The 12,151-nt window shown below is 45.8% G+C and overlaps 2 protein-coding genes across 2 annotated transcripts in view; one reads left to right on the forward strand and one right to left on the reverse strand.

Annotated features, from left to right (window-relative positions):
• The window catches only part of CACNA2D4 (calcium voltage-gated channel auxiliary subunit alpha2delta 4), a 118,986-nt gene that overhangs the window by 63,886 nt on the left and 42,949 nt on the right, over nt 1-12,151 (forward strand). The window lies entirely within an intron of this gene.
• The window catches only part of LRTM2 (leucine rich repeats and transmembrane domains 2), a 10,955-nt gene continuing 5,106 nt past the window's right edge, over nt 6,303-12,151 (reverse strand). Inside the window, exon 3 of the mRNA XM_057390051.1 lies at nt 6,303-10,943. Coding sequence (XP_057246034.1) covers nt 10,489-10,943 — 455 coding nt within the window. The 3' untranslated portion in view covers nt 6,303-10,488. The remainder of the gene's footprint in view (nt 10,944-12,151) is intronic.

Consider the following 12,151-nt stretch of genomic DNA (forward strand, 5'->3'; position numbering starts at 1 on the left):
AGGATTGACTCCTGAGGCCATGGAGTTTTACTCAGTGTGAGGGGCTGTCAATAAACACTGAGTGTTTAGGRGGGCAGACAAAGTGTGAGGGTCATGAATGGTGCAGGACCTTCCATTTGGAGCTGTGTAAAGATCCACAGGCTGCCAAGCAAGTGTGTCTAACACCCCTGACACCACCTAAATCTCTGTGCGAATGTAAGGCTAGCGCCTTACCCTGCTCACACCTATTCCCCCAGTGCCCCATGTCTTTGCATCCAGAGTACATGGAGTAACGTGGTGTTGTCTGTAGCCTTAGCTCAGGTATAACTGATGTTCTGAGCTCTATTAGGACCTACAGTTCATCAGGAAAGCAAAGCCACATGAGAAGACGCGAAAACGATCACATGAGCAGTCTGTAGATGTAAAGATGAAAGTGGTAAATGTCACAGCAGAGGAGGTTATAGGAAATGTCTTGTAAGATGGGTTAGCTTAAATTCAGCCAAGGYAGAAGGAGACATTTTTTCCAAAGTTAGAATTTCAGAAACTTAGGTCTGAGTACAGCTCCAGCTGCCTCCTAAGATTCATTCTTCTAACCACGAGACTCAGCCTGAATTCTTCTYCTGCTCTACCTATTACCTAAGGCACAAACCTCCCCATCATAAGGCTTTGTAATGAGRCTCTGCCATCCCTTTCCCCTCACCAGACCATTTTCTTCTCCTTTCTTTCACTGGGATAAGAAATCCCACTGATAGGATCACAGATAATTCTGGTTACATGGCAGCTCTACACTGCTGCCCAGAGTGTGTGGAGGGCATTCTGCTGCTGGCTCCTTGCTTTGGCAGGCAGCAGTGCAAAGTCTGGAGTGTGGGGAGAGAGCAGTTGAGATTTTGGGGACAGTGTGAAGCACCCATTTCTGTGAGTATCCTGCTTCTCTTGCCCTCCATGTGTCTGTCACGACAAGCAGCTGCTTAGGCTGCTTAAGATGGCTCTGCAGAGGCAATGTGGAATGGATAAAGAACAGACAGCAAAGAAAGCTGCCCTGCCCTGCCCTTCCTTAGAGGTCAGAACTGCAGGGATGAAGTGAAGATTGCTTACATACCAAGCTGGGTTAGACCTTGCACAAGAGGTTAAAACAAATGGCATAATAATCTTCAGTTATTTRGGAGCAGGGAAGAAAAGAAAGAAAAAGAAGTAGGGCAACTTCTGGTCAATAAGAGTGAAGTTGAGATCAAGGAGTCTATAGTCTGAGCCAAAACCAAAGAAGACTCTGTGCCCAAGTTATTGATAAGGACAGAAATATGATCCTAGGGGAAAAGGAAACAAGCTGACTACCATGAGCAAGCAGCTCAAGCTGTTTAGTGAACTCACAGTGCTGGGGCTGGGTGTTCTCTGGCCCTGGGAGAGCTGGGCACGTGGAAACACATGCTTATAGCAAAGGGCTTTTTTCAACTCAGCCCACAGTGGTGACTCCATGCAGTCTGCAAAAGTGAAAATTCAGCAGTTAGGATTAAAGGAAGGCGAGAAATAAGTTTGTCAGTCTCGGACTTTTAAGTGTGACCTCTGTAATGTTTGTAGCACTTTAGAGGAGATCTTCAAGGAAATTATTACCAAGCAGTTAAAAAAAAAAGGGAATCAGGCAATATGAGTTTATCAGTGCTGGATAACACCAGGCCAAGCCAACAGCTTTCTTTCAGATKATTGTTTTCCTGGAAGGCAAAAGAAATTTCAAAGGTCTCATTTCTGTATTTCAGTAGAGGACTTGATACGAGTCACATGAGAAACAATTAGTTAGACTGGAGAAGATCAAGAGAGGCAGAGGAGTTGTAAGGGGTAGGGAGGAAAAGTCAATCTGGGAAGACAGCAGTAGCAAGAGCACCTATCAAAGTCTAACAAAAGGTTACTTGTTAGACTCTCTCTGGTTGCCCATGGGATTAGCCTTTGCTAATATTAACCTGAGACCCTGACTCAGATAGCTGTGGAGGGTGAGGGAGGATCCTAATTATTCAACACTAGAAGGCATTGCTAGTACAGGGAAGGACCAGGATATTGTAGAGGAGGCCTTATTCAACCTTGGCAGGAGTACCAGAAACAGAATGAATTTCAGTAGTACGACAGACAAGGTCATGTGCTTGACAACTAATAATAGAAATCTTCTGTAAGCTGGCAACTCTGAGAGATCTGGCAGAGAGCACAGCAAGCAGGACTAGAGGCAGTCCTTGTCTTCTGGGAGCTGTTGAGCATGTTTTGCTAAGCCTCAGTGAAGATCCTCAGTGTGGATCTGCAGTATAAGCTGTATTGCTCYCTGATGGCCACATAAATTTCAGGGAAACAATGTCATCTACCAAAATCTGTCCTGAGAATCTTGCTGAATGGCAGCTGGACAGACTTACTGGTAAATATAACCTGAGAAAGATCAGGAAAAAAATGCTGGCATCTTCTGTATTAGGTGACAGTAGGATGATAGTGAGTCACAGTGTGATGCAGTTGTGGACAAAGCAAATGCTGTTCTTGTACATAGGGAGGTGTTCCCAGTGGGAACATGCATTGATGCTCCTACCCAAAGCCCTGTGAGACCTCTCCTGTAGTCTGTGTTACAGTTTTGGTCAAAGGAATACAGGCTGTGACAGGAGCAGACGGGATGGACAGATGATGAGAGGAAAGGGAAGTCTGACTTTGTGAGAGAACTTGGGAGTGCCCGGCTTTTTTAACCACGTGCAGCCAAGGCCAAAGCAGATAGGATTGCTGTGATAAATGCATATCGGGGAACACATTTAAATTAAAGCACATGATTGTGCTTTAATGGAGATAGTGYAGTATAGATAGGCCAGAAAAATATTTAGGGTGCAAAACTAGAAGAGGGTTTCTGTCTGTTAGCTTTACCAGGAATCTGAGGTATAAAGACAAACRGGTTTAAGCTGCTGCTTGAAAAGTGTATAAGAAAGTGGTGGTGCCTTGAATAGAAAGAGCTGGGACTYTGTTAGCCTGTAGTCCCTTCTCCATGATCACGGAAAGGCTGAAGTCCCTGGTTTCACCATGTCGCAGTACAAAACCAGCAACAAGCAAGGTGAACATTCAGGGAACCTCCGATTCACTGCAGCATTCCCATTGGGTACAAGGCTGGCCATTCTCACCCTATAGTTCACACACTCTGTGATTTTAGTCATGACTGAGTAAAAATGCGCTTGTTAATGCAGCTGAAAGYCCCAGCACAGCACCTGGGAGGCCAGAAGTTAGGGCTGACCTGAGCCCCTCTCAGCCTTTGGCGTTGTGGTGGTTTCTCTTGTTTGCTTTGGATTTTGCAAAGTAAAGAATAGTGAGTAGAGAAACCCCTGCTTATGGTAACAAGCCCTTAAAAAGCAGATGGGGATGTGGGGGCTGGTGTGTTTTGTGGCAGCTGAGAAGTGACAGCTGAGCAGACCAGAGAAGAGAGAATCTGAGAAGCAGCTGGTCAGAGGCACTCACTGAAAAGGGGATGATCAGTYGCAAGAGGATGAAAATAAGGAGGAGAGAGAAGGAATAACTGGGGAGAGAGAGCAGGAATAACTGGGGAATCCAAGACAATTATGTCGAGTGAGAGATATGTGAAAAACAACTATGTGAGGCTGTGAGTGGATGAAAAAGTGGAAAATGCTAGAAGGGGATCATCCTTTTAAATAAAAGGCTAGATTTTCTCTTGCCAAGAATTGCATAAATCTGGAGGCTCTTGTTTAAAATGCASTGAATTTATATTATTGTAAAGGTGGTTATGAGCAGGATCAGAGCCAGTTACCCGTAATCTGCCTCCCTCAAAATTACTTATTGTGGTTTTGTCCTAGTATTTTCATATGCTTCCATCTTTAAAGTAGGAATAATGTTTATGTAGCCTAGTGAGTGTGCTGGTGAGACAATCTTTGGTGATAAGGGGTAGGGAAAAGTGGCATTTACTGTTGCATGGGAAAAGTCATGTACAGTCTGGAATACAGAGCCCAGATAGTGATGGGTGAGGAGAATAGTTCTAAAAGGAGGAGAAAAAACTGGAAACACGGTGACAGACAATAGGCTACAGTGTTGTTCAGAGGTGAGGAAATGCTTTCAGTGAAAGACTTCTGCTTATTGTAGGTATTTAGGTACAATCTGCTTATTGTACCTAAAAGAAGACTGAGAGATTATTTGATTTAGAGTATAAAATACCTTCACAAAGAGAGATGCTGGTTACTGCAGGTTTATTATTTTCATCTAGGGAAGAGAATAACAAGAACTGTGACAGGAAACCCAAACAGATTCAAATGAGTTAGTGAGAATGAATGCTAACAAYGAGCATGAATAGTTATTGTCATAAGATAGCAAGGGAAACAGTATTTTTTCCTTTCTTGAGTGTTTTTCAAGTCAAAGGTAGATGCCTTTCTGGAAGATTCACTTAGCTGCATGTAAATACTCACTGTTGGTCTTTCTGCAGGATAACTTCTCTAATTTCTGTTTCTTAAGCTAAACAGATTGAGCTCTTTAAACCTTTCACAGGAAGGCATTTTCTGCCACCCTCAAATAATGTTTGTGGTTCYTTTCCACACAATTTCCAAGTAGCGTGCGATACGCAGAAGGTCAGACTGGATGATCTAAAGTCCCTTCTGGCCTTTATATTCTCTGAATCTCTGCCTCTGTGAATTCATTAATGTTTGCAAGCTCCCAGAGAGCTGCCAAAGGCAAGCACTATAGAAATGCAAAGCATTGTTGTTATTCTGCATATTTCCCTTGAGCTTTATGTGGAGCTGGTTGAATATCTCAGGGTATCATCTGTGCATATTCTCTCAAATGAAATACCTGCATTCCTCCCTCCTGCAGTGCTTTTTCTGAGTTGATTTTCTGCAGCTGTGCTAACAAACAAGTTTATTCCCAAGTTAGGACTCAGAAAAAGCAAATGTGAAGGGGCAAATCTCTGTCTGGAGCCTCAAGCAAAGAGTGGCACATTGTTGTCCTGGCCCAGAAGCTCCACACAAGGCAGAGTTATTATTAGCAWCATGCTTTGCTTTCTCCTTGACTGCAGGTGCCCTGCACATGGCCTCTGCCTGGCTGCAGCACAGCATAACTTTGGGAAGGACACATCTGGCCTTTGCTGGTTGTTTTTGCCCTGTTCTCTATAGGGTGAAAAGCTGTGAGGATGCTGCTTTGTCCCCAGGTTTCCAGGACTGCAAGAGATGTGGAGAGCACCCCAAAATGACACAGAAAATCTTTATTGATCACATTTCATTGTGTAACTGTATTCATTGGTGAATGCTTGTTGTATTGCCCAGTATTTTGGAGGGAAGACTTTCTGGTCCTCAGAAATCCCATGCTAGGACTTGAATTTATCTGGTTGGAGATAGAAGCTGACCCTCTGACCTGTACTTCCAGTCAGTGCTAGCAAACGCTCTTCAAGCCAGCACGGTGGGCTGCTGATGGATGAGATAGTGAGGAGGAATTCTATTTTAGATATTTTACATGTTATATATACAGAATTACGTAGTTATATAGGGTGTTACATGTGTGCCTGAATAGGTTTGTAAGCAGGTCATTTGTCAATATCAAATAGTAATCAAATGATAATGAGTCAGATTGTCAAAAATCGCAGCCTGCTCCCAGACAGTTCATGAACTGAAAAAGCCCAGAGTCATCAGATGAGTGTACTGGCTTTGCTTTTTTCCTGCTCTGTGTTTCTAGTATTAAATGAACTGCTGAGTAGTATCTGTGTGCWCTCCTCTACCTACCTGGCAAAATTAGATTAAACTATGTGTCATAGACACCATGCTATTAAACAATAATGGTGATTCTCCTGCAGCACGTACCTCTTTAGCAGAACAGATGCCTCGGCTGTGAGCAGATTAAGTGTAGCTGTGTTCTGCTCTCAGTTTCTCTCTGAAAATCAGACTGGGTATAACAGGGTGACTGMGTATAACTGTGTGAGTAGGGTGGTGCAAGGGCTTGCTTGTGGTGGGGTTTAACRTCTTTTGTGGTTCCACTTGCGTCAGGATGAGCTTATTCTTACAGCAAGGGAATGTGATGAATTGWGTATGCCTAGCACTGAAAGTGGCAAAGTGGGGAATTTAAACTTCTTAGCTATGTGTGATAGACCTAGCCAGGGAACAGCTGGTGGAGAGACTCTTTTAGCTCTAGGGGTGACAGCTTGTGTACTTGGGGGTGCAATAGGATTAGATAGCAATTTCCATCCATTTCAAAATAACCTTGCTCAAGAGGGTCAGGAATCTGGAGATGCAGGAACCCATAGCTCCCTATTTGTTACATTATGTTCTAATTTAAAAAAAAAAAAAAAAAAAAAAAAAAAAGCTTTTGGAAGCAAATTTGACCTGAATATAACTCCATTGGCTCCTGCGTTCTTACACTAGGGATTAATTTGGCCCTTTCTACTTTTATGTAATGAGCTGATTGCCACAGTATCTTATCCTTGTTACACAATCACCCTTGTCTGGCTGTGTCCTGGGAGCACTATGTRTGTGTTTCTAGATCTAGGGTCTCACCTTGACTAACTGTGTGTTTAGTCCTAGAGTCTCACCCTGGTTTACACTGGTGTAGTCTGTGTGTGCACATGTTCACTCCAGCTTCAAACAAGGATACATCTGTGGGAATTGAGGAACTTCCTCCTTTGGCTGGCTATACCCCTGTGGTGTTTGCTTTTGCAGGGGATAGGAAAAGTGTGAGTGTTACTATCAGAGATCTCATTTAAACAAGAAGGAGCATAGGAAAATACATTCTTTATTGTTATTCTGTAACAACAAGCCAGAAATATAATATACCTTTAAAAATTTTCTGTCTCATGCCAAAGAAACCTCCATTCAATCATTTTAGAAAATCTAGTCGCTCTGCCTTAAATGGTAACAAAAAAGAAATTACAAGTRCCATCTGTTCCCTGCAAGGAATGTGCCTGCCTGTACCACAGGTGGGTGTGTGGGGAAGGGGAGTGGGGGAGCAGAAGAGGTGGCCCTGCCAGCCCTACATTACCCTGACATGTGTTGGACCTGCCAGCCACAGAAGACCCTTTCCTAAGGACAGGCACCAGCACGTAGCATTGCACCTGTCTGCAGCAAAGGGTGCATCCAGGGGGATTTCCCCCATGTCCAGCCATGCCTGCAGGGACAACAGGAACCGCTGGCCCCACACACCAGAGGAACCCACTGGCGTGGGATCCACATCATCCCATAGGAGAGCTTTGTTTGGGCCCACTCTGGATGCTGTGTTCCCTACAGTGCTCTTGGCTGTGCAGCAGCTCAGTCACACCAGGGCAGCCTCATTTCCAGGTGTGCTGGGGAACAGAGAAAAGCCTGTTTGCAAACAGGGGCATGAGGAGGGCACTTCCCAGTGAACCCTGCTACTCTGCTCTKGGTGTGAGAGGACAGGTCCTCATCCTGACAAACAGAGCATTTGCTTTCCAGTGGGACTCCTCATAGCAGCCAGCTTTCGTGTTTCCCAGCAACACTCAGTTCTCCCCTTTCCTGTCTTCTCCTTTCCTGGATGGKTTTCTAAACATAGCAGTCCCTTGTCTAGGGTTGAGATAAATCCAGGCTTTCTGCTGTATAAATTAAAACAAAAAAAGGAAATGATGGGCAAGGTCATCACCAGCCCCACAASACAGGATATAGAAAATATTATTAGCAACAAAGAAAAATTGGTCAGGGCAGGAGGAAGTCACAGGGAAGGTGCAGGGAAAGGAGGATTTCACACCCTCAGCCCCTGCGTTGTCCCCTACCTTCTTCCCATTCATTTACCTCTAGTCTATTCCCTTAAAAACAGTCTCTCTCTTATCACACACACACACAYACACACACACACACACATATATAGATCCCATTTGTTTTGTGCAATATGTCACCATTATTTGATGCAAGTAAAATATAGATCTATAAATATACCGCTCTGACTCAAGTCCCATTTCAAGTATGATTGCGGAGTCCAGTATGGTAAAGGGAGAAGTTCCCCTGAGAGGGAGGTTGGGGAGAGGTTTGCATCCAGCAGGCAGAGTCWAGTCCTGGCTTGCTGGAAATGTGGAGCAGCAGTAACACGCATACGGAGTCTGCAGTGCACCAGTTCTGCCCTTCAGAGCGGGCTACAGTTGGAGCAGATGGGATGGTTGGARTGGCTGTACAGTACATGGGGGAAGAGTCCTTCCTCCTCACATCTCACCAGCCCCCCCTCCTCTTCCTCTTCCCCACAGTGTGCTGGAAGCGGGGGGAACGTGTGCACACTGGTGGGTGGACTGGCTGCTTTTCCCAGTTCTTCCTTCCTGGCAGCCTGATCTTCTGCTTCCTGAAGAGCATCCTYCCCTCTCCCATGCATCCCTGTGTTGAAGAGAAGTCACGCTGAAACAGTCCRGAGCATCCTGTCACCTTGATTCTGGTGACCCTGGGTAGACCAGGAGGGATTTTGCCACTCCAGGCTTTATTAAAGATGTTGTGTGCCGTGGGTCAGTACAACCATCTGTCTGGGACCAGAAGGAGTGAGGAGCCAGCGTGCATTTCTTCCACAGGATCCGGTCGCAGCGAGCAGGAGGGCTGTGAGATGTTCAACAGCGTTGGGATTCAGATGGAGCAGGTGGAAGAGGTCATGTGCCCTGGCAGGGTCCACCTGCAGAGCATGCAGGGCTCTGAACACAGGTTGCTAGCGAAACACCCTGCAAAGCTGGGCTGGCTGCCAGCTTGTTTCCTGATGGCAGGGATCGCACCATCCACAGGCACTGTGGATGCTTGACCTCCGGTGTCATCTTCCTCGCCCAGGAATACCCACTGTGACGGGTTAGAGCAGGTTACCATGGCAATGTGCGCTCTCCCCTGGAGACAGCATTTTATCCCACTTCCAGTGATACAAAATGAGTCCTTATGTTGAATTCCTTTCTTTTTTTTTTCCTCTCACTTTTTTTTTTTTCCCTGTCAGGTCAGAATGAGCTAAGACTAATAGGAGGCACTGCAGTCTGAGGGCTTTAAAATCTGGTTGGGGAAGTCACCGTACGTGACAGTGGCAGTGTACACAGCTCTGTGTGTGAGCACTGTGGGTGGCATTGAACACCCCAGTGATGGTGAAGGGAGTGCATGTGGGCTCTGCTGCCAGACCCTTCCTGGGCTCTCCCACATGTGCCATGCTGTGCTCCAGGTTCCAGTCTTCACCCAAGACCCTCCAGAATTGTGCCCACTCTTTTCAGTCACCCCAGCTGCATCACCCTGCTGCATGCACCGTGCTGGTGCCTGTGCCAGYCATGCCATCTCCTGGGTTGTGTGACTTCTTTCCCTGACACCTTCCGCATGGCTTACACTACTCAGCACGGCTTACACTACTGTTAAGCCACCTCCTCCTCTAGTCTTTCCTGATGACCCACTTCTGCTCTGCCAATCAAACATTTCTAAATGGAGGTTTCATGTCTTTACCTTCTCCATTAATCAGAGAAGACATAAAATAGACAAGAACACGCCTTCTTTTTTGCCTTCATGCTGTGTACGTATTTCCACAGACCAGTGCTGTAATCTCAATAATTTTGCCTCTCTCCATCCCCTCCTGCCAGTTCCCACTAGCTCTGCACTGTGGCTGAGATGATTTTGTTACTCCTCAGTGGTGTGTGCATGTGTTTTGTCTGAAGCAGAAGGTGATACACGCCGCTATGATGAGGGTAAGGTAAAGTGGCTGAATGTATCCATGGCTGCACGCAGAGGGCAGGTCAGCATGGGCATGTGTGATAGCTCTGCATGTGCAGGTGTGGTGCCTGGATGCCTGAACTGGGACTGGCTCTGTGTGTGTGCACATTGGGATCAGAATGAGTTGGTGTGTGTGTGTACAAGTTTGGCTCTGTGCCTGTGCACCTACAGCAGATAATGTGTGTGTCAGCTCAACGATGTGGACTTGGCCAGGAGCAAAAACAGGGACACGGTGCTCCCTGGCAGTGTGTTAGAGTGATACAGGTATCTTTCCACCTTGAAAAGGGAGAAGGGAAATCTCCCACTGACTGTTGCCCTACCCTAGGGACCTTGCCTCCCTTCTGATGTCACCTTGGCAGCTCTGACTTGTAGGGTAGACAGCAACTTACTGTCACACCACAGCAGTGACCTAACAGTGAGGCATGGACATTTCTAGTGTCCTGCTCCCCACAGAAGGTTTCACAGAGCTGCTTTCTATTTGCAGAGAACTCTTGACAGGATACAGGACRACTCAGGACCGAAGCTGAGAGGATGACACAGGTTCCCAGAAGGTGCCAGCTGCATTTGCTGCCGGCATGTGAGGGTAACTCTGTGCAAGGGCATGAGGCACAGCAAGCACTCGAGGTCTGACTCTACTTTATTTGTCTGAGAGGGCCCAAGGGTGAAAGAGCACAAAATGGGCCTGGGGCAGAGGAGAAGAAATTGAGCCAGGTGCCCTGACCCCCCAGAAGCATGTTGTACTACTTGGGTGAATGGAGCAATAGCACAGTCTGTCTGGGAAGATGTATTTTGGGAGGACCCCATGCTTGACTGCTCTCAGGTACCTTTTTTTCATTGCTGTCCCTTCCTTCCTAGAACAGTTTCACGCCACAGAAGAGATTTGTTTTTGTTCTTCATGTTCACCTTCTGTGTCACCCATGAGTGGCTGCCTCTTCTTCAGCTCCCGGTGGTATTTGGCCATGAGGGAGGCATAGATGCAACCATAGGCAGCTGCCACCACCATCATGATGCAAACGATGCCACAAACGACCCCTGCAATGATCACAGTGCCAATAGCCCGGCGCACGCTCACAGGCCTGTACCGCTGTTTCTGAGGGCATCCCACACTGGGCTCCACTTCTGTTTCTGGGCTTGATTTAGATTTGGAAGGAGTTGGGCTCCCTTTAGTGCAAGGTGGGCCAGTATTGTCCAGCACGGTAGAGCTGTTCTCGTCATCCAGCTGGGAGCAGTAGTTAAACATCTCCATGGGCACCATTCGCATGTCCTTCCCTTTCAGCTCCTTGGGCAAGGTACAGGCCAGCTGATCRATTTTCCCACCTGTTCCAATAGAGATAACAGGAGTGAATCACAGCTTCATCCCCATGCAGAGACAGCAGTTAGATCCTCAGGTAGGGTGAGTTCATGGACCTCCATTCACATCTGCCAGAGTATTTTCCCTGCAGAAGCTTCAACCATGTCAGCTGTGCAGTGTGCCTCTGCCTAGGATGGATTTGATAYTAGAGCTCCTGGTGCATGATATCTGCATAGGCACCTTTCAGGCCAAGACATGAAAGCCCTCTGAAACCATTTAAGTCAGCCTCATACTGTTTAGTGAGTTATGTAAGCATCAGCAGAACCACTTTAGAAAAGGAGAAATTAAAACGAAAAGATAGAACCAGGCTGTATCTTCTGAAAAAAAACAACAGATACACATCCCATCTTCTGACAACTAATCCATCTCTGTGAAAATAATGACAGATGTTGAAACAAATGCATGAGTGAGTTTGGGCCATTTCTTTGCAAGGGGAGGAAAAAAAGCAAAGTTATGTCTGTGTGCTTTCCATTGACTTTGTGATATGGTAGTCAAGAAAAACATTTTTTTTTTTAATGTGAAAAATGGCACTCGTATGCTTGTTTGATTCTGCTCACACAAATGCATATTTCAGACTGCAGTATAGCCATAGGCAGAGATAATCTCCTTGCAGCATGTCTGTGATCAGCAGGGATGTGACAGCTGACTGTTGCTATCCGCATGATTTGAGACCCTTTCCTACTCATTGGTTCCAGAAACAGAAGGTCAGGCCTTCAGTCGTCATTCCTGTAAAATGTGCCATCTTTCTTTGAGTTGCAGCTCCTGAAAGCATGTCATCCTATCAGCATTCCTGATAAGTGACATGTACCTTTCTAGTCTTCTGTGTTTCAAGGAAAATCTGGAAATACAAACTTGTCAAGAACTGCTTGGTTTGAAATGATTTTATAGCCAGTCTGACTTGGGCCCTGGCTTGTTAATTTGAGCTGTAGGKTGGGTTCGCCAATATTAGTTGCAGTATTTTTCCTAAGTGTCACTGTTTCCTAAGGTTCTTTTGTTGGCAGCAAACCTGATGCTTTACAGCCAAATCTGACTTTTAATTCTCTCATCGTAAGAAAGGGAATGGGATGGTTTTTTTCATGCTTGAAAAGCATGTCTTCTCTTTAAGCAGAAAGGGTGAAGTTAATTTATAATCCTAAAATTTTTATGTTACTTGAGGAAAGTTCTTTCTTCTATC

This window comes from Malurus melanocephalus, unplaced genomic scaffold (assembly GCF_030028575.1).
Source record: "Malurus melanocephalus ecotype Western Australia unplaced genomic scaffold, MMel_1.1 scaffold_22, whole genome shotgun sequence".
Taxonomy (NCBI): Eukaryota; Metazoa; Chordata; class Aves; order Passeriformes; family Maluridae; genus Malurus; species Malurus melanocephalus.